The sequence below is a fragment of the Stenella coeruleoalba genome, assembly GCF_951394435.1.
Source record: "Stenella coeruleoalba genome assembly, chromosome: X".
NCBI lineage: Eukaryota > Metazoa > Chordata > Mammalia > Artiodactyla > Delphinidae > Stenella > Stenella coeruleoalba.
In genome coordinates this window covers 99,979,701-100,000,321 of record NC_137152.1, presented here as the reverse complement: position 1 = coordinate 100,000,321, position 20,621 = coordinate 99,979,701, and the positions used below count along the sequence as shown (strand labels likewise).

The window sequence follows — 20,621 nt, the reverse complement described above, 5'->3', positions numbered from 1 at the left end:
CTTCAAGGGCCATTTCAATTAGTAAAATAATGACTAAGAAACATCTATATTAAATTTGTCTCTGTATTCTCTACCAGATAGTAATAAGGCCAGTTGTGTCCCCCTTTTGCCAGTTATTACATAGGCTCTTGCACATTGTTGATTGCTTATGGGCTCTTGTCCTCCTTCATTGTCGCACGCCTTCCCATGCTTTCCATGTAATACGTTTATGTGTAAACTCCACACTATTATTGCTAAGGGACTCCAAGGTTCCAAATCCCCTGCTGTACTGAGTGGAATTTCTGTTGAGCCCGTTTTATTATTTCATAGGGATTTTAATAACTAGAAGTGATGATCAGATACTCAATGATTTTTGTGTGTTTAGATTAGATATCAAATTCTAGTGCTCCTTGCATTTCACCAGTTTGGTTTGCTTGAAATTGTGTTTTGTTTGTTTTGTTTTTGCTCACTGCCATGATGGTCTCCTTTCCTTTGGTTGGTCCAGTAAACTGTATGCAGAGGGAGAGATTAAAGGAGATGAGAGAAGGCAGAGAAAGGTTGGAGGCAATCCTAGTGCTCACAGATAGGGCGAGTTGAAACTCTACTTCCTCACTTTCTATGTTCTAAGTATCGGTACACTTGACTATTTGCCTCTGTGCAACAATGGCAACATTTGTTGGAAATATGAAGTTATTCCTCTGAGAAGGAAACTACTCATTTAGATTTGTAAGCTCTGCTATAGTTCAATTGCGTTGCTTCTCAGTCACATCACATCTGTTTGAGCCAGTGACTGTTGCCCACATCTGAACCCAGCAGTATAAAACCAACCATGACCTCTGTGCCTAATGCAAGGCCTTGTAAGCTACCTTTGATCAATTCTCCAAGGCCATCTTTTACACAGACACTAATTACACAACTGGCATCCGAAGAGAGATTGTCCTTGATTTGAGAATAGCCAGACAACTCAGTCTTCCAAGGATCCAGATGACTTTGGTATCATCCTGTCTCCCTTGATTCATACATATAGTACCGCAATTCAGTTTCCTTCTGGTAAGATAATTGAGGTTTGGAAATAGATATATTCAAGGCTTACTTTTAGAGCACTTATTTTTAAGATATTATGTGGCGATTTCCTTCGTATAATATTATTGTTAGGGTACATTTTGTACAGAGAGGAAAACAGAGACAAGATGAGTTGGGTGACTTTCATTGAGTTGATGGTAGATTATGGGTGAGAAATGAGAAAGGTGGCTTGCCTATATGGAAGATAAAAGCAATAGAATGAGGGTGGAAGGCTGCCAAGGAGGAGTATCTGTCTCAATTTGGATGAAGGCTGGCTCTGCCTTTAGTGCCGTCTGAATTGTTCATCTGGGTGATGCTTTGATGGGGAAACGCATGGTAATTGTGGTGACTCGAGTTATCAGATTGCTAATGAGAGACACAAGTCGTTTTCTAGAAGCAGATCCATCCTCCTGGGAGGATGTAATGCCTAGAGTTAAAGATTACACCATATAAATTAGCACTCGATTACAGGTTGCTTGTATTGTTCACTCACTGTTTTATTCTCTAATCCAATTAACAAACATACTTCGAAACCTTCTAAGTGCTATCTGTTGGTACAGTGGCGAGCCATAACCAACTTGGTCCCTAACCTCACAACACTTTAGTCCAGTGGGAGTTATCTGTATGAATATACAAATAATTACAAGTCGACATAAATGCTATTAGTGGGAAAAATAGGCACTGATCTCTTTTTTATTAACAGTTATATTGAGGTATAATTTAAATACCATAAGATCCATCCATTTGACACTGATTTTTTTTTTAAAGCAAAAATCAGATCATGTCTCTCCCCTGCTTGAAATTCTTCAGTGGCTTTCTGATGCTGTTGAAAAGAGCTAAAACTTAACCCGGCAGTAGCCTTAGATAATCCAGATCTTGAGGCTCACTCTGCTGTAGCCAAAATTGCCTTCTAACAGTTCAGAGAGGTATCACACTCTTTTCTGCCTTAGGACCTTGGCACATGTTGTTCCCTATGCATTACATGAACTTTCCCTGATTCTTCATATAATTAGACCTTTCTCACCATTCAGATCATTGTTTCAAAGTCACCTTCTCTGAAAGCCCTTCTCTGGCCATACTATGCAGAGTTTTGACTCCCCACCCTCTGTCCTCTCTTCATTCCCAGCACAGGTCCCAGCACCTGTTCTACCTCCATGCCAGTGATCCTAAGTTGTGCCAGTTTGGTCTGTTCAATATGTTTATACGGTTCTTAAAGAGACCACCTTCTGTCTTCCTTGTAGTAGAGTGAACAAGGTATTGGGCATATACGTGGTATATAGAAAAACGAACTTGTTATAAAAATCTTTAGAGTAATACTAACCGAAGTATGTGTGGACTGGTGCTGGTCTGCTGTTTGTTACCAGTCAGAGATGATAGAAGGAGAGAAACTGAATATAAGCCTTTAGTTTATAAGCAAGTTGACAGAGTAATATGGCTGTTGAATCTAATACTAAAAAATCTTGGGCTTGTATTTTATATGTCTTGTTTTGTTTATTTCATGTTTTTTAGTAATTTATTGTTGTGCTTTTATTGTGTGAATATTTTGGGGAAAATCTGGCCCTTCTTCACAGATAATTTGAGAAGCACTGTTTTAGCAGATATGATGTGGGAGGGGCCCGGGGGAGAAAACAGAATTTTTTCAATGCATCTTGCTAGAACATTGAGTAGGAAGTGATCTTTCCTTGTTAATTTCAGGTGGGGGGTGTGTGTGGGGGAGGCAGGGATGGTTGACTATAATGGAGGCATTTTTGGAGAGGGGGAATGAGAGTCCCAAAGTTGGCTACTTTAAGCTGACAATTGCCTGTGTCTTTCTAAATGCATGGTAGGGCGTTGGACCCCTGCCCAGTCCCCACTCCTCATTCCCTTGATACTCTGCTGTATCCTGTCTTCATTTGGAGAAGAAAGTGAATCCTGAACCACCAGAGAAGCTGTGTACCCAGGGGAGGTGACTGGGCTCCTGGCATTGGGGACCAGGGGGGATTTTTCCCTTCAAGCTCACCTCCTTTGCCTGTAAGGCTGGGCTCCAGCCCAGTGAGCTCTGTGTTTACATGCTATCTGCTGAGGTGTCAGTGATCACAACACGTGACTTTGAGCATTTGAATTTTTATTTAGAACATTAAAAATGGAAGTACAAAGAAAGGGAAAGAGTAGAGAACAGAACAAGAAGACCTGGGAGGGGAAGGGAGCAGAAGGGAACAGTTGTTATTGGCAAGCAAAACAGCAGGATTCAATGTCATTCAAACTTGTTTTCTCTTTAAACAAAGTGGGCCCCTCTCTGTTTCAGGTACATCCCTAGATCTGGGAAGCTGCAGAGTTCACTTCTCCAAGCTCCAGTTACTCCTGGATGCTTCTTTGGAGTTCTATTTTTTGACTAATGCTTTTGTTTTAGTAATATTTTAGAAAAATTAGATATAATCTAGTACTCCCCATCGTTATTTTCTGGCATACTAATCATATGAATGGGGCAGATGGTGAGGGAAGGAGAGAAGAGAGAGCAAGAGAAAGAAGAGGGATGAGGGAGCAGGGGAGAGGAATGTGTGTGTGTGTGTGTGTGTGTGTGTGTGTGTGTGTGTGTGAGGGAGAGAGAGAGACAGGATGAATATGAATGTAGCAGGGGAGAAGACAGTGATGGAGATGTAACTGGTGCCTGCTAAGATACATTTCATATTGGCCCATTGGACGCGTTTCAAACCCAGATTCACAAAGCTGTCCTTGTGTTTTTAAGTCTTTTTCTCTCTGATTACTTCACCCTCATAAATTTATAGTTTATACGTCATTCATATACATTTACGTCTTTGCAGATGTTCTTATGTGACCTTTGTGGGGCTGGCCTTCTGTCTCACTGAGATGCTTGGGTGGGTAAAATGAGAAGAGCGAGGTGCTCTTGGGAAAGTGTCTGACCAGCCTGGACTGGAAGCCTAGCTTGGCAGTGGATTAGCTGTGAGACTTCAGACAAGGCATGTATTTTTTCTGAGCCTGTTTCCTGATCTCTAAAAAGCTTGGGGGAAATGGGTGGGTAGGAAGTCTCTCCTCACTGGAGACATTAAAGGAAAAGCCTAAAGAGAACAGCTAGCCCAGCAGGGAGGAGTCTCAGCTAGGCAGCTCTCCTCCCCCTTTGTCTCCAGCTAGCCCAGCAGGGAGGAGTCTCAGCTAGGCAGCTCTCCTCCCCCTTTGTCTCCAGCTAGCCCAGCAGGGAGGAGTCTCAGCTAGGCAGCTCTCCTCCCCCTTTGTCTCCTGGCACAATGGCTAACTTGATCACCGGTCCTACCGCCCTCCCGCTGGCAGCTGACATTACCTAACTTCCACTTGTAGGGTCCACAACTGTCCCCGACCCTGGGACCAGCCTCAGCCTAGGCAAGGAAACCGTCGGGTCTTCTAAGGCAGAGGTTAACTGGCGCAGCACTGAATGAGTCCTACCGTGGCTTACGGTTTCCCCTGGCGCCTCAAATGTTTGGGGATTTTTGGTTTATTTGGGGGGCTGGGTACTGAACATCTGTTGTTGGATCATCTCAACCCGGATCCAGTTTGTTCTGTGTCAACTATTAAATGGCTTTGATTGATCTTTTAGAGCTGCAGCTCTGTTTAGAATGTAGCTAAGGGCACTCAACACCTTGCTTGGCTTTTGCCCCCCTGGACTGATTTGAAGTCTGCTCTATGACAATACCCCAAGGCTAACAGGGCTCTGCCTGTGCTCCGCCACTTATGTCCTCTATATTCACCCAGCTGCTGCGCCTACACTCTCACTCCTGGCCTTCCCTTGTCCAAACTGACCCTCCACGAGGGAAGAAATGTAGAGCTGGAAGTCACCTTGGAGTGTTTTTCAAATTTTAGCCTCTAATATACCCCCTTTACAGGGTTTTTTTGCCACATGGGTGGATCATTTGAACTAGTCTTTACCTCATATATTTTCTTTACATCGACTAAGCTTTTTAATCTAAATATCTAATTTAGTTTCATAGAATTGACGGGAGAGTTATCTTTTTTGAATACACATTTAATATAAATTCAAAACTAATCAGTCTAAGAAGTTTTGCCATATACTACCTCAAATCATCTCATGTGCAAATAGCACACTTTGGGAAACCCTGATCTGGTCTATCTCTTCATTTTACAGATTAAGAAACAGGTTCAGAGAGGTTTGGTTTGTCACAGGCTAGTTAGATCAATTCTTGGGATTCGAACCTATCTCCTAGCTCCTGGTCTAGTGCTTTTTTTCTTTATTATGCCTAGGGTTAGTCTAGGGGTCTGCACACTATTATTATTTTTTTTGTTTTTGTTTTTTGCGGTCCGCGGGCCTCTCACTGTTGTGGCCTCTCCCGTTGCGGAGCACAGGCTCCAGACGCGTAGGCTCAGCGGCCATGGCTCATGGGCCCAGCCGCTCCGTGGCATGTGGGATCTTCCCGGACCGGGGCACGAACCCGTGTCCCCTGCATCGGCAGGCGGACTCTCAACCACTGCGCCCCCAGGGAAGCCCAATGCACACTGTTATTGACATATATGAAACAAATCACAATACACAACATGCCTGGGAATGCAGTGGAAAGGATCCTGATCCAGGACCTTACCATGAAAGAGAGAGAGGTTGCTTGACTGACAAATTGTATACCTGCTGGTTACCTCTGGTACTAAAGTAGAGACACATTACCACCTTAGGGAGAGTTCTGGAAGAGGAAATAACAAGCAATTGTGGAACAACCCCTAAAAAGAAATGACACCACTGACTGATACAGAATTTGTAAGAGACTTACTAACTCTTTGATTATTGGCATGTCCACTTCTGGCCTGAGCAGATCACATCTCTGGCCTGTGCTCCCGATGAAATCTTTTGTTTCTTCCAGGGGTTTCAACAAGTTAGAGCTTTCTGCAGCTTGTTGTCCATTCTGAAATGTACACCTTGACCTATGAAAGGTTTTTGTTGAAGCATTTACAGAATATCCAGGTCTTGTCACTTTAGGATTGCTACCAGGGAAGGTCCATGCAAAAGCACATAGAAGTCATTGCTGGATAGATGGGACTTAGTAGCAAAGGGGACACTTGGGGCTCTGGTGCAGGTGGTTCCAGAAAGCTTAGGTAGGCAGTGTGAGTGTTTTTGATTTTGCATCGGTATAAGAAGGCAGTGGTTCTGTGCTGTTGTTACACCAAGATTCAGATGAGAACTTCTTCCCTTGTGCATGTGTCCTCAGCTTTCATCCAGCTGGCTCATCTTGAAAGGAAACATCTTCTTAGCTCCACTTACCCGTTTTTGATCATCTAAATGACTTCTAAATAGTTTTAGTTTGCTGTGTGTATATATGTATATGTGTTTTGGGGGTATTTTTAGCTGCTTAAAAAAATCTGGTAACCACGGAAGGCATAATGTGGCTCATTGTTTTATCAGAGGTTAGTAACGGTTCCTATCTGTATTGCCCATATGCAATTTGATATAGAGAACAGGGACTTATGGAGACACGTGGCTGTGTTCAAATGGAAAGAAGGTCACTAGAGGAAGAGAAGGGGTGGCAGCTCAAAGCATGGTAAATGAATTCATGTTTTCATTATCCAGACTGACATGACACTATATATTACATTCTTTCTGAGGGAACAGACTTTGCTTATTCTTGTAGTAGGCATCTTTCCAAGGTTTCATAATTCTGAGTTCTGTGTTAGGCATCCAGTTTACCATTCTTTTCCCCAACCTTGTCCTAGTGATTTTCTCTTGCAGTTCTGTCACTCTACATGCTTTCACTTCTGTCAGGTCTGGGTCTCAAAATTGAAACCAAAGTTCTGAAGGATTGTCAGTAGGATTAGAGAGGCCCAGTTAGAAATCCAGAATGGGAAAGGTCTTTATAGATCATCTGGTCACCTTACGCCAACTGAGACAGCCATTGATGTGCAGGGCTCAGACTTAGATCTTTTAACATAGAACCTGCCTCCAGGACATGAGTTAGCCGACAGTCTCCAGCTTCAGGCGCCTTCAGGATTTACCCCAGCTCGCAAGCGGGAGGTGGGTGCTTCCCAGGCAGTTGCCAGCCAGTGGCTGCGCAAGGTCGGGGTACAGTGGCTTGCCATTTGGGGGCAGCATGGGCCTCCTCCACGTGGAGTTGTTGCACTGTAGCTCCCAGGTGTGCTAGCCCATGGTCTGAAGATCTTTTTTTTTAACTTTTAATTTTATATTGGAGCATAGTTGATTAACAACGTTGTGTTAGTTTCAGGTGTACAGCAAAGTGATTCAGTTATATACATACATGTATCTATTCTTTTCCCATTTAGGTTGTTACATAAATATTGAGCAGAGTTCCCTATGCTGTACAGTAGGTCCTTCTTGGTTAAACATTTTAAATATAGCAGTGTGTACGTGTCAATCCCAAACTCCCTAACTATCCCTCAAACTTCCTTCCTTTTCCCCTCCTTCGCTGATATCAGACCTGAATTGTGGTCTGAAGGGCTCCCTTGCTACTTGTGTCCCTCTCCCTTTTATTTTTCACAGGCATTACTCCCAATAAATGTCTTGCACTTCTATTTATATCTCAGCATCTGCTTCTAAAGGATCCAACCAATACATCAATGAACTCCCCACTCCCATCTGAGTTTTACAGTATGGAAACTGAGGTCCTCAAAGGTGAGGTGACTTATCCAACATCCCATAGCTAGTGAGTAGCAAAGTCAGTAGGACAACCCAAAGTCTCTGACCCCTAGTTCAATGCTCTTTCCCAAACTTCAGTCATCCATGTAGCACCACAACTGCATATACCCCAAACAGATTTTGCTGTATCTGTTTATAGCAACATGCTATTGTTTACTTGACACATTTGACATAAACAATTATTTCATTTGTTGTTAAATCTCTAGCCCTGTATGAAGTAATAACATCCATAAAATTTGGGTTTTGATGTGCTAGTTTTATGTTTTTCTAGTACATAGTAAATAAATACATTTACCATTGTAATAAAAAAAAGTTCGTGTGTGCACTGCCTAAAGTTGTCTCATGTACCATCAGTGCTGAGTGAACCCTAGGCAGAGGAGAAGAGGAAGGGAGAGGGAAGAAGGAAGGAAGAGAGGAAGGAAGGAAGGAGAACAAAATACTTTTGGGTGAGAAAGAAATGGTAAAAATCCATCAATACCTGCCTCAGATACCTTGCTATAACCTCCATGTTTCCTGCCAAAGCCTGGCCTAACCCCCAGCGAGTCAACAAACATCCTTTACCTATCAGTTGTCTAAAAACAAATTGGATGTACTCAGATGTAAATTAAGAATCAAGATTTCTTCTAAAAGAGTCGATTCATGTGTCCCTACAATGGACTGAAGCGCTCCACTTTGAGTAATTTATTGGACAAGATGCACACAACATTTCAAAGCAGTAGCTCTAATCTTCATCTTATAAAGTGTTTGAGTGCACACACTTCTTAAGGAGGTTTAAGTAACATTTCCTTTCTCATTTAAAAATATTCATTATTAAAATAAGATTTTTTTCTTTGATTTAAGAAATCTAAGAATATAATTACGATAATCTTTCACCTTTGTTGCTATTCTTTTGGTTTAAGAGCTCTATAATGATTCTGATTCTCTTGTGCTAATGAAATAAAGTTGGGGCTAGAACTCATGTCATGTAATAATTTAATAGCTTCTTAGTATCATAGTGATAATTTACCATTCCTCTTTCATTACAGGGAGATAGTATTACTCAGAACCTCTGCCAAACATATATTACGGATTTAGAAGCCACTTTGTTAATTCCTAAACCAATTGTCCTTTTAGAGAAAGAAGACCTATAAACCAACCGTAGTAAAAAGTAATTTCTAGAATGTCACAAATTTTAAAGGCATGGGGAGTTTGAAGTTGAAGATTCAAGTTGTGTTTTGGTATACGTAGAAAGGTGGCTATACACTTTGACAGGACTACTCAATTGTTCTGTGTTCAAACCTACTGCTCACATCTGGTTTGAAAAGATTTGGTAGTGGCCTGTTTCTAGAAAGACAAATCCAATACTAATGTGCACATACACTTGGATTAATTGGGGAAAGAGTCGGTTTCTTGTGTCCCCTGTCCTTTGTTTTACATTTGAAACCTGATTAAAATGGTTGACGTTTCAACTCCAAGTTAAATCTAAGAATAATCAGTGAAGAATCATATCAAATTATTAGTTTTTCAACGAGGAGAGGATATAAGCTTCACAGCTAAAACAGACACAGCATAATTGAAAACAAGGCTGTTGCATTCAGGTTTTAGTATTTACTGACCCATTTCTCGAAGTGTCTGGAGAACACATTAGGTTCTTCTTGTATTTCTTTTAGGGATAATTACAGGTGACACAAACTAAATAGAATATAATGCCCTGGAAACTTAAGCTCTGCTTGTTCTTACCAGGTTAGCAAGCATGTAGTGGTAACCCCTTGAATGCTTCCCCAGGATCACAACCTGCAGAAATAAAAAATAAGAAATATTGCTTATTCAAGGACATTTTCAATTGCACAGTCATTGGGATGGCTAGAGCAAATTACTTTTAAATAATCGACAAAGTGTTAGGTCATTTATATATAGTAAATCATAGTTAGTTGGGCCAGATTTCTTTTTGTTGCATTTTACTTTCAGGCATAGGATACAGGGAGAATTGCTAATACGAAAGTTAAAAATGTCAACAGCAAGGGAAGAAAGCTCTCTAAACTTCCAGGTCGGTGGCATCATTATCACTTAAAATAGATGGCAAAAGTGATGAAACTGATGATCCCTCACCCATGAACTGGATTTCTGTACTCAGCTGTTGAGCTGGAAAATGGGCTGAACTTTGCATACAAATTAGAAAATAGAATGTATGGTACATTTTTCTTTCTTTATCTGGAATGCTTAGGGAATAGAACACTCAAGGAATGGGGTTAATGTGATTTTTCAGGTTAATCAAGGTTGCTTTTGCTTATTGAAAACTTTTCTAGCAGAAGCAGTTGAGAAAAAAAAAACTTTTCTAAAATGCTTGCCTTCCTTTTCTTACCTTAATATGAAAGACTTGTGAACATCTGTACATCTTTTGGTGCTGAATGTGCCTTAAGGTAGTGGGGGAAGGGATTTTTCCCCTAGGGGTTATTTGGCAATGCCTGGAGACATCTTGATTGTCCCATCTAGGAGGGGTGACTGGTATCTAGTGAGTAGAGGCCAGAGATGCTGCTAAATGTCCTATAATGCACAGGGCAGTCCCCACAGCAAAGAACTATCCAGCCAAGAGTGTCAGTAGTGCCGAGATTGAGAAACCCTGCTTTAGGGTCATCACTCTTCTCATAATTTTCATGAGTAGCACTGTATTAATACTAAGCTTTACAGTTTACAAAGCGCATTTTTATTATCTCAAAATATGTAAGTGGATTGAATATTTTCCAACTAAATATATTGGTTGGCAGCTGAAAGGTTTTCACAGAATACCTGACATAAGCTTATTTCCTTATAGTTAAGCACAGCAAAAATTCTGGTTAATTGAAGATTTTATAAAATGTCATTGTTTTGAGTACTGACTGTACAGTACTGACTGTATGCAGGAGTGGGAGTGAGGAGGGGGATATGATAGAGGTTAAAGACACAACCAGAGGCACAACCAGGTTTTGTGCAGGCCTGAAGCTATTATCACTTTAAGAGCCTTCTTTAAGCAAAATAATACAAAATTATGAATACAGTATTTGGAATAAGACCTCAGAGAGAACCTGTGCAAGTAAGGGGCCATTAAACTTCATCATATATTCCTCTATGGACACAGCTGTCAAGGGTCTAAAAACAGTTTGAGAAAACAATGTACACATATCAAACCAGAACTATATATAAAAGGTCATAATGATAATATTAAAAACAATTGCCCTTAACTGAGTTCCTAGTATATGCCAGGCACTGCGCTAGGTGCTGTATTTAATCCCTAGAACAATCAAACAGATTAAGTATCATAAGTTTCATTTTACAGATGAGGTATCTCAACCAAAGAGAATTTAAGTAATTTACCCAAGGCCACACAGCTAAGAAATGCTAAAGCTGGAATTAGAACCTAGGTCTGTGTACCTCTAGAACCCACGCTCTTGGCAGTACATTACATGGTTTCTTAATATGTGCTAAATGTCAAATATCAAGAATTACTCTAGGTTCTCGGAGAAGAGGAAGAAGAGATGTCTAAGGCCTGCTGGGATGGATAGGGAAGGCTCCCGGGAGGAGATGAGGTTTAAGCTGGCCCAGAGGTGTGGAACCACATATTTAAATATCATGCTTATTTCAATTCATTTTAAGTACTGCGAGAGAGAGAAAGAGAGAGAGAGAGAGAGAGCGCGAGCGAGCGAGCGCTATTTTTGATTAATTTAAAATATGAGCCACGTATCTGACTGATTATTTACGGAGGAAATGAAAGGTTAATGAATGTCTTGAGGAGGTGATTTCTCACACCACTGTGACACAAAATGAGCTGTTAGGTATCTGCTGGGATGTATTCTTCAGTGTCCGCTTGTGAGAAACATCCTTCCTGGTGATGTTTGTTAACTTTGATGGCAAGTTGGGACCATACATTTGTTGAATTTTTAATTCCCTGAGAACCTTCAACATAATATAATCAGAGGGTTTTGAGTTCTGTTAGAAAAATGAGCATGATTCCTAAGGACATCTGGCAGAGCTTGGAGAGAAATAAAGAAGCAAGCCCAAAGGAAACAGAGTAAGTCTGTCTCACCAGAGGCAGGGTTTAGTGTTCTTCTGAGCATAAGAAAGGCAACAGGGAGCCACAGAAAACATAAGTGTTAGACGACCCCCGAAAGAGAACCCAGGAGCCCAGCCTTGTCACATACTCAGTTTGATTGTGGGCAAATCACTCAACTTTCTCCAGCCTCCATTTCCTTACCTGTAATCTGGGACCATGAGCCTGGCCTTTCCTATCTCAGCACTGTTGTCAGAATTAAACTGAATAACATCTACAGAAGTGTTTGGGATGTGCGTTATGTAATTGCGTGGGGTTAAATAACCGTGGAGAGAGGTCATTCACTAAGATAGTGTTTTTCAGGTTCAGAAAAACTTGGAGCTATTAGAATATCCCCTTTAATCCATGCCCAGATGGTCTGTGCAAAGCAAACTCACTTATTTGAAGGTAGCTCTCTCACAGCACTACCCTTTCAAAATTTAGTTTAAACTGGAAGAGGTGGGAAAGTTATCTAAAGGGAGGAGCCTCTGGGTGTCACAAAGCTGTTGTGTTAAAAGCCGTAGTTATTTCCTCATCCTCACTTTCAGTGCCTTCTTAACTCTTATTTAACATACAGTTCTTACCAATTTTGGTTTTCTAGTTCACAGTAAGTGAAAAGCTACACATTAGAAGGGGTGTGTATGGAGGGGGGTGGTGATATTAGACAGAGGCACATTAGCAGCAGAGGAAGTGACAAACTGACTTAAAGGGGAAGGAGGAGTCCCCCCCAAAAGCAGACAGCACTGTACTACGGCACAGTGTAATCATGGATGTTCATCCTGAGTGCCTGAGTCATCAGGGTATGGCTTATTGCGTTCAGTAATTTCTGCTGAAAAACCTAGGGAAATTATAATACATCCGAGGGAAGGTTTCCATCATAAATGCTCAAATTCCCGATACTTAAGAGAGTACATCTCAATTATCTTGAAATGTTACTCACGTAGGGCAGCAATGATTCTACTGATGTGAGCTAAGTGAGGCCTCACTGCCAAAAGTGTCATGTTTTGCTCCTGATCTTTCCTTTCTTTGAATTTTTGGTGCAGGGCTTATCAGAGTAGGGGTGGGCTGGGAGGCTTGTGCGTAACACGGTGCACAAAGGAACAAGTTAATGGGAGCGCTTCTTGTTCAGTTAGTCTTAAATCTTTTTTCTTTCCATCTGTTACAGATGAACAAGGCATAAATTGTACCCTCAGTTCTTTAATGACTTTGGTAACCAAGAGAATATTCAACTTTGCTTTTACAGTAATTATAATCGCTCTTTCTGAACTAGTTTCAGAACTTCAAGTATAAAAGCCGTTTTACCGTCTACTGTGTGAAATTTAAGGAGGAAATATCAAGCTCCCAGATCCATGTTGTGTGTTCACTGTGCCTTTGTCAGACTTGTTGGAGAAGATGGATAGCTTGATACGATGGTAGATATGATAAAGGCAATAAGGGAATATGTGTGAAATGTAGACAAAATTCATTGTTTTAAGGAGATTTAGTTTTACGCCCACAAATAGGGCGTAAAGAAATAATGCCACAATCCTCATTCACTGAAACTTAAACAGCAGATTCATTCACTGAACCATGCAGGTGGCAGAGCATTAAATTATTTGTTGAAGGTCAGGGAATCATAGTCTACCCATTTGGGGGAGACCTCCCTTTACTGACTCCTCCATCCACTTCTCTGTGAAATTGGGGGCTGGGTATCACTGAGCAGTTAAAAATAATTCAGAAGATGTTCAGCTGGTTTTCCAGAGGCCCTTTCTCTTCCAATTTAATGCTTAATCTAGACATTTTCGTAATTTTAGAAATCTGAAGTTAAATTCCTCCATGAGACTACTCGAGAGAGGCCCACAGACCCTTTGGGGGCAAAAGCATCTGTTTTTCTATGCTCATATTTAAAAAAAATATGTGTGTGGAAAAGTGTCTATGTTTTTTCCCTTAGATCCATCTGGTATGCAGATTAGGTTATTTGCAGACCTAAGTATCTCCATGTTTGGATTTTCTACATCGGTGCCAAAAAAGGATCTATGTATAATGATTGATCTTGCTTTGAGTACAGAACATTCCTTGCCGTTCACCTTAATCTGTTTCTCTTTGATTTAGGTACCCTGAGAACATGTGGTGGGCTGGGGGGAGAAATGAGGGAGGTTTCTGGTTTTAATTCACCAGATTTACCTGTTTATAGGTATTTTCTCTTTAAGAAAAAGCTATTAGACCACATTTTTTGGTGTGTGTTCAAAGAGAAGACATTTCATCAGCGCCCCCCCCCTTCCCTTTTCTACTTCCTCAGCTACAAAAAGATACTGCTGTCCTACGGCAACCTATCTGATTTCAGCTGTGTTGGGAGTTAAGTGGCGGTAAGCTACAGAAATCAGCCTCAGAATATGCCAGACTTCCCAAAAGAAGTCTTCCATCAGATATGATAAAAGCCGTTCATTTTCTTGAGTGAAAACCCCGAGCTACTAAATTGCTTTGGTCTTAGGAAAAATATATCAGAAGTCCATTCCTTTAGAATTATTTTTCTAATAATCTCAATCTGCACACACACGCTCTCCAACCGAATGACAGTGCTTCATATTGCGGTCATCTCACTTGAATAAATGTGCTGGATGAGTGAGGCCGAGAAGAGACAATCACCCAAAGCCAGCCCAGTAGTGGGGGTGGCACAGATGGAAAACGAAAGGTTGAAGCTTTTCATAAAGAAGGAAAACGGGAGTGTAACTGAGAAATCTCATCACTGTGTATACTGTCTTCAGGGGAAGCTTATGCAGAGAGAAGGCAACTGAATAGAAAATAAAATCTATTTTATCAAATCTAAAATTGTCAACTAAAATGCTAGGATGTGAAGATTAGAGGACAAGGATTTCACCAAAGAACATGTCTTTGGGAAGTTTCACTTCCCAGACTTCAATATGGCATTCACTAAGACGAATGGAGTATGCGGAAGATGTAAACAGTGGGAGAGGCAAAGAGAACATACAAATAAGAGGCAGTAAATGGCCACAAGTAAGTTAAAGGAGCAACAGATTATTCCTGCTCGTACGAATAAGGGACCATTTCAATGCATGTTGATCTTGGTGGGAACACCTCATTGTATTAGCCCTTAAACATCATTTCTCGAATTTCATTTCCTTACAAACTTCCTTAACAATCTGTGATCTATCCACATACCACAATACTATTATTTTCTTAATATTTATCTTTATAGCTACTCATTTACTTAAAGGTAGCGGTGTCCAAAGCAATAATATCCATGAAACTACATACAAGAAAATAAATACAACTGTGTGAAAATAGAATCTATTCATCCAGATGTCACTGAAAATCCTCTGGTGTACCATCAGGAGTGGTGGGTAATATTGCCTGAACGCAGTCGTGTCTTTAGGGAAGAGAATAAAGATCATGTCTTCCTGTCCAGATAAAATACGGTTAATTTGCCTTATGGTTCAAATCTTAAAAGAGTATCCCCATCTACTTTCAAAGGTTCACGAGTCTTATAAGGGAGCAAAATGATGGGCAGTCTGGGAGGTAGCAGATAATGCCTGGGACTGCATGCAAATGACAAATGTGGAAGCTTACAAAGCCTTTCCTAAGGCAATTTCCATGTACTGCCCCACCTAGGAAGCCCAGCAGCTTTGATCAGCTAGAGTCCTTGGTCATAGGGCCAATAATAAATACTTAAAACATCTGGACCTTTCCATCAGCTAACTTCCTGTAATGTGATGCATTTCCAAACACTGTGTCTTTTCTTGGAGTATCTCATCTAGAAGGCCTTTCACAGCACCCTATTTTTATTTGGAAATAACTCTAGATGTTTTCTCCGGGAGGTGAGGTAGGGGTGATTTTAACTAGTATTCAACCTAGAATAATAGAGCAAAAAGCATATTAGTTTCTCTTCAACGTAGCCATATGTATGACTTTTGTAGTCTCTGCATTTTGCATTGGCTATCCCCCCAAATCAGCGATAATTTATTTTAAACAATACATTTAAAATAACAGTGTTCTTTATGCATACTTTTATGAAATTTACTGTCACCTATTTTATGTTCACACTTATAGCAACTTTTGTTTTAATATTTACAACCTTATTCTAAATATCAAGTTGTATCTTTTTTCTTTTCTCTGTAGATCTTACAAAATTGTTTGGGCCCAAAGCACTATAATCCTGAATTTCACGATCTACTTGAAGGACTGTATGAGTGGTAAGTAGAAGGCTTGGCAGTGCCACTAGACTCATTATTTGTATTTAAAAAAGAAAAAAAGGAAAGGCAACATCTGGCATGAGGCTGAGCAGTCACTCCAACATGTGTCTTTCCCAGCCACAGCCACTAGAGGATGGGTGGGATAACGCGGGACTTCTTCATTGGCCCAGGAGTCACAGTTTTCCATCTTTAGATATTTATCAGGATGAGCAACTCTAGTATCTCACCTGAAATGACACCTTATAGAATTGAAACTTGTAAGAGTCTAAAACTCTTTATAGATGTGATCTGAATCACCCTTAAAGCTTAGAACAAATAGGTATTTATTAAAGGTGATGTACTAGAAAGAGCCATGAACATTGAAGTCAGATGGTTCTGGATTCAAATCCTGCCAGTTACTTACTAGCTCCGTTACTGTGTGCAAAACTGAACCATGGACAGTTGGGTAGAGTTTTAGCGACCCAGGTTCAGCCCAGGATGTTGAGGCCTTCAAGTCAGGAAGGGAGAGGAACAAACATGGTGTGGGGATGTGTCGAATGAGATGTTCTCCTTAGAACTCCCTGATTTTGCCTCTGTGAATGCACTTTCTGTCCGTGTGATGCTTCCAACATTTGATACCCTAATCTGTGAAATTTTCTGTTGGCTGAAGGAAGCAAGTGAATGTGTTTTTATTTTCAAGTAAAAGTAAATATCTCTCAGAAACACAGTGTGTTTCTCGGGCCTTTGGTTTTCAGGATAGTTGCTTACTTGGCAGGTTTCTCTCTCTTCTGGGAGCCATGTCATTTAAGTTTATCTCAACTTGCAAATGGATGACAAATGATAGAGGCTTAGTTCCTGGGAGGTAAAACACAGAATTCTCCTAATTCACAAATGTTTGGGCTGGTCTTTCACTCTGGCTATTTGAATTTCCATTCTCTTCTTCATCTGATAGCTCATCCACCTTTGTGATCACACTGACACGATAAACTATTGGTAGCTTGAAGTCAGCCATGGTGGAAGTATTTACACCACAGAAATCAGCCAACACTACAAATCAGGGCTTTTCCCCTCACCTTGAGAGCCAGTTTACCTGCATACCACTGGATTCAGAAGGAATATAGACTGAAGTCCCTAGTGGATGGAAGCGTTGTTTCTCTTAACCACATTCCATTCGTTTCTTCTTTCAGTGAACATTTGTTGAATGCCTGCTCTGTACCAATCCTGGGGCCAGACACAGGGGAGACAGAGGTCACCAAAACCTGGTCCCTAGCCTGGAGGGTCTCACCATTAGGGTAGGAAAGACTGCCAAGTTCACAGACAACTATAACCCAGCAGAAGTGTGAGAACAGAAATATGTACAGCAGACTGAGGAGAGAATGGTTAACTCATAACCTGTTAGAGATAGAAAGTACTTTGTCTCCAACTAAAGACCTAAAGAATTTTTTCCCTGTGGTTTTTATAAGTGGGAGCCTGACAAACAGGTGACTTAAAGAGAACGCTATTTTGAAAACAAAGAGAGATGTATTTCAGAGGGCTATTTCTCTTGATTTCAGGAGAGCCTTGTTGTTTCACAGTGCTTACACACTAGAGGGAAGATTTTTATTTGGACCAACTATAGGCATTTGTTGTGATGGTAAGCCAGGGCTGGCTCTATAAGAAATTGTGACTGAAATGATTCACTGGAAAAACTAAGTTAGAAGGGGTATCAATGGTTATACAGTAAATAAAAGGCGATCCGCTAAGGCCAATGCATCCCAGCTTTGCCAATTACAAGCTACGTAACCTTAGGCAAGTTACTTAAACTCTCAGTGTCAGTTTTCCATCTGTAAAACAGGGAATATAGTAGTTGAGAGGCAGCGAAGTAGGGTGGTCAAGAGTATAGGCTAGACTGCCTGGGTTTGGGTCCCTACTTTGCCCTTTTGTATCTGTGTGACTTTGGACAGTTAACTTAAACTCTCTGTTTCAATGTCCTCATTTGTCAAATGGGTCTATCATTAGCACCTACTTTACAGACTTGCAGTGAGGAATAAATGAAATAATGTATCTAAAGCTCTTAACGCAGTGCCCGATGCTTATCCTACCTATATTAGTTAGGTTTTCCCTGCCTTATTCCTATTGCAATGCTCCCTCCCTCTATCCTCCCCTGTGGCAATCACATCTATCCTTCAAGGCCCAGCTTATATGCAGCCTCTTCCATGAAGCCTTCCCTGATTTTATGTCCTCACTCTTAAAATGTAGAGAAATAGTTTCCTGCCACTATGGGGTGAGGGATTTGGAGAGGTATCAGAGCTTGTTGCAGAGGGGTATTGAGGACACTGGTTAGGATAGCACTGGGTTGGAGGCACAGGAAAGGAGCTGAGGTTTGCAGTTGGAGTTCAGGCGGATAAGCTGAACTGGGGGTTAACCAACAACAAAGTAACTCACATTGCTACCCTCCACCGCCCCTTCCTCTCCTGCCTGCATCATTGATCAAAACCATGAATTCAAACCACACAGAAACCGTTGCTCCGAAGATGTGTGTGGGGAGGTAGGGGATTGTTCTGCCCAGAGGCAAAGGAGCACAGGCCATAACCTAATTTTTCATGTGTAGTCATCACAGTGTTTCTACCACAGGAGAGAACAGGGGCTGGGGCCGGGTGGCGAGAGGCGTGAGAGCAGAAATTCGGCAGGGTCAGGAAGGTGGATCTCTCCTCTGCATTATATGCCATTGCTCAGGAGTCTCGGGCCGCCCCACTCTGACAGTAACAACTGGACTTGGCTCATCTACGCTTCATTTCAGGAGCAAGGAGGCATAGCTATTCCAGGCTTTCTCACTTGAGTCCGCAGAGGCCTTGGCTGTAGAGAGAACACTAAGGAACACCATTCACATTCCTGGTGGCTCAGCCTCGGGAATGTCTTAGGACAGTGTTTCTCAGAGTGGATGCTGTGTGGGTCAGCTGGAGAATCTGTGAAGATGCAAGCACCTGGGCACCCCTCTCTAGAGGTTCTGATCCACAAAGTCTAGGTGAGGGCCACGGAGGCTGCATGTTAACACTCAGATGATTCTGCTGCCACTGAACTCAAAGAACTGCCTTTCCATATGATAATAAATGCACTTTGAAAAGCTAACAGCAGGACTGTCAATGATGGATTCTCATGAAAACAGGTAGGAAGGGAGATATTGAGCTTACGGGGGTGCTCCCTTGGGGACCTCCCATGGGAAGCCGTGGGCAGGCAGGGGGCAGCCTGAGAACACCCACCCAGACTCCTGGGAAAGGTGCCAAAGGAGGAATTTCTCGGTAAACCCTGAGACAGAGATTTGAGGGTCAGTGGTTTAATTGGGGGTTGATTCCAGGATGTGCTGGCAGGGGAATGAGGACATGGGACAGCAAAGGGAAAGAAACCAGCACAGGTGCATGAATAAGCAGGGTGGGTCTGAGCCCTCTGGGAGTGGCGTGCCGCACGCCCACCTGAAGGGCCAGGAAGCTGAGGTCTGAGTCTTTCAATTCCCATTCACCACTGGCTGGTAGCTTCTGTCAGGAGGATTAATTCCTCCCCAACACTTCTGACTTGTCTGACTCTCAGGCTGAGAGAAAGTCTTCAAGTGGAGAATCGCATGTGTTTACAATAGGATGCCATTGGCATGTATGGAAACGGCTAGTGCCAAACATGGGTAGGGCACCAACAGCATCTGCTATAACTGCAGTGGCTTTATGTCACATATATTGTACTTTATCGTTTACATATTGCTTTGATATGCGTCACTGCAATTGATAAAAAAAAAATGAGGTGGGTAGTAAAACATGATGGTGGTGGGAGTGGCCTCTGGAGTCAGACCGACCTAGAACTGACCTAGTTCTTCCTCTTTGTAGCTGAGTGACCTTGGACAAGTCATTTTCCCTCGCTGATGCTCACTTTCCACATCTATAAAGTAGGGATCATAATGGCAGCTATTTCTTAAGGTTATTGTAAGGCCTAGATGCAGAAATGCAGAATTCCCAACAGAATGCCCATGATATTAGGGGATTCAACCAATATTCCTTCCCTTTCTTCCACCCCTCTCTCTCTTTACTCATCTTTTTCCCCACAGCACACAGCCCCAGTGTATGGCGCCAAGGTGGTGCTTAATAAATGTTTCTAACACGGAAGGCTTCAGTACACCCCGAAGAAAAGTCCACATTGCTTATGAGGCAGTAGACTGAAGGTGCCATTTAAAATAATATAAAATCTAGAAAAATGTACTGCGGGGATGGGCATTGAACAAGCTCAGATGCAAGGAAGGCTTCCGCCCTGGAGAGGAAGATGTCTTTTAGACTAGATTTTGAATGATGCAGGGGAACTGTTTTTGGCAGAGAGAAGGGAAGGAGGAGCCCAGGTGGGAAGATGCCCTGGACAAAGGCCTGGTGGTGGGACAGAGACAAACATAAGCTAACATTTATTGAGCACTTACTGTGTACAAGGCACTGTGTAAAGTGATTTTTGTACATGCTTTATTTCATCAAATCCTTACACAACCCTGCAAGTTAGGCACTACAATTAATTTCATCTTCCATGTTAGGAAATTGAAGCACAGAGAAGTTGGGCAACTTGCCTGAGGCCTTACAGGCAGAACATGATGGAGCCTGGAGTCAAAATCATATGTGTCTGACTCCAAGCCCAGTCACTAAGTGTTAGCGGCTATAATGATAGTTACGAATCATAAGAACTATCATTGTTTCTGTGGAATGATCAGCTCCCACCATGGATTCAATAAAGACTGAGCACCTAC

General features: G+C 41.7%; 1 protein-coding gene across 1 annotated transcript in view; it reads right to left on the bottom strand.

The window, feature by feature from the left end:
* Window positions 1-20,621, bottom strand: part of GRIA3 (glutamate ionotropic receptor AMPA type subunit 3) — a 289,448-nt gene that overhangs the window by 102,508 nt on the left and 166,319 nt on the right. The window contains exon 5 of the mRNA XM_079910123.1: window positions 9,383-9,436. Within this exon, the coding sequence (XP_079766249.1) occupies window positions 9,383-9,436 (54 nt within the window). The remainder of the gene's footprint in view (window positions 1-9,382; window positions 9,437-20,621) is intronic.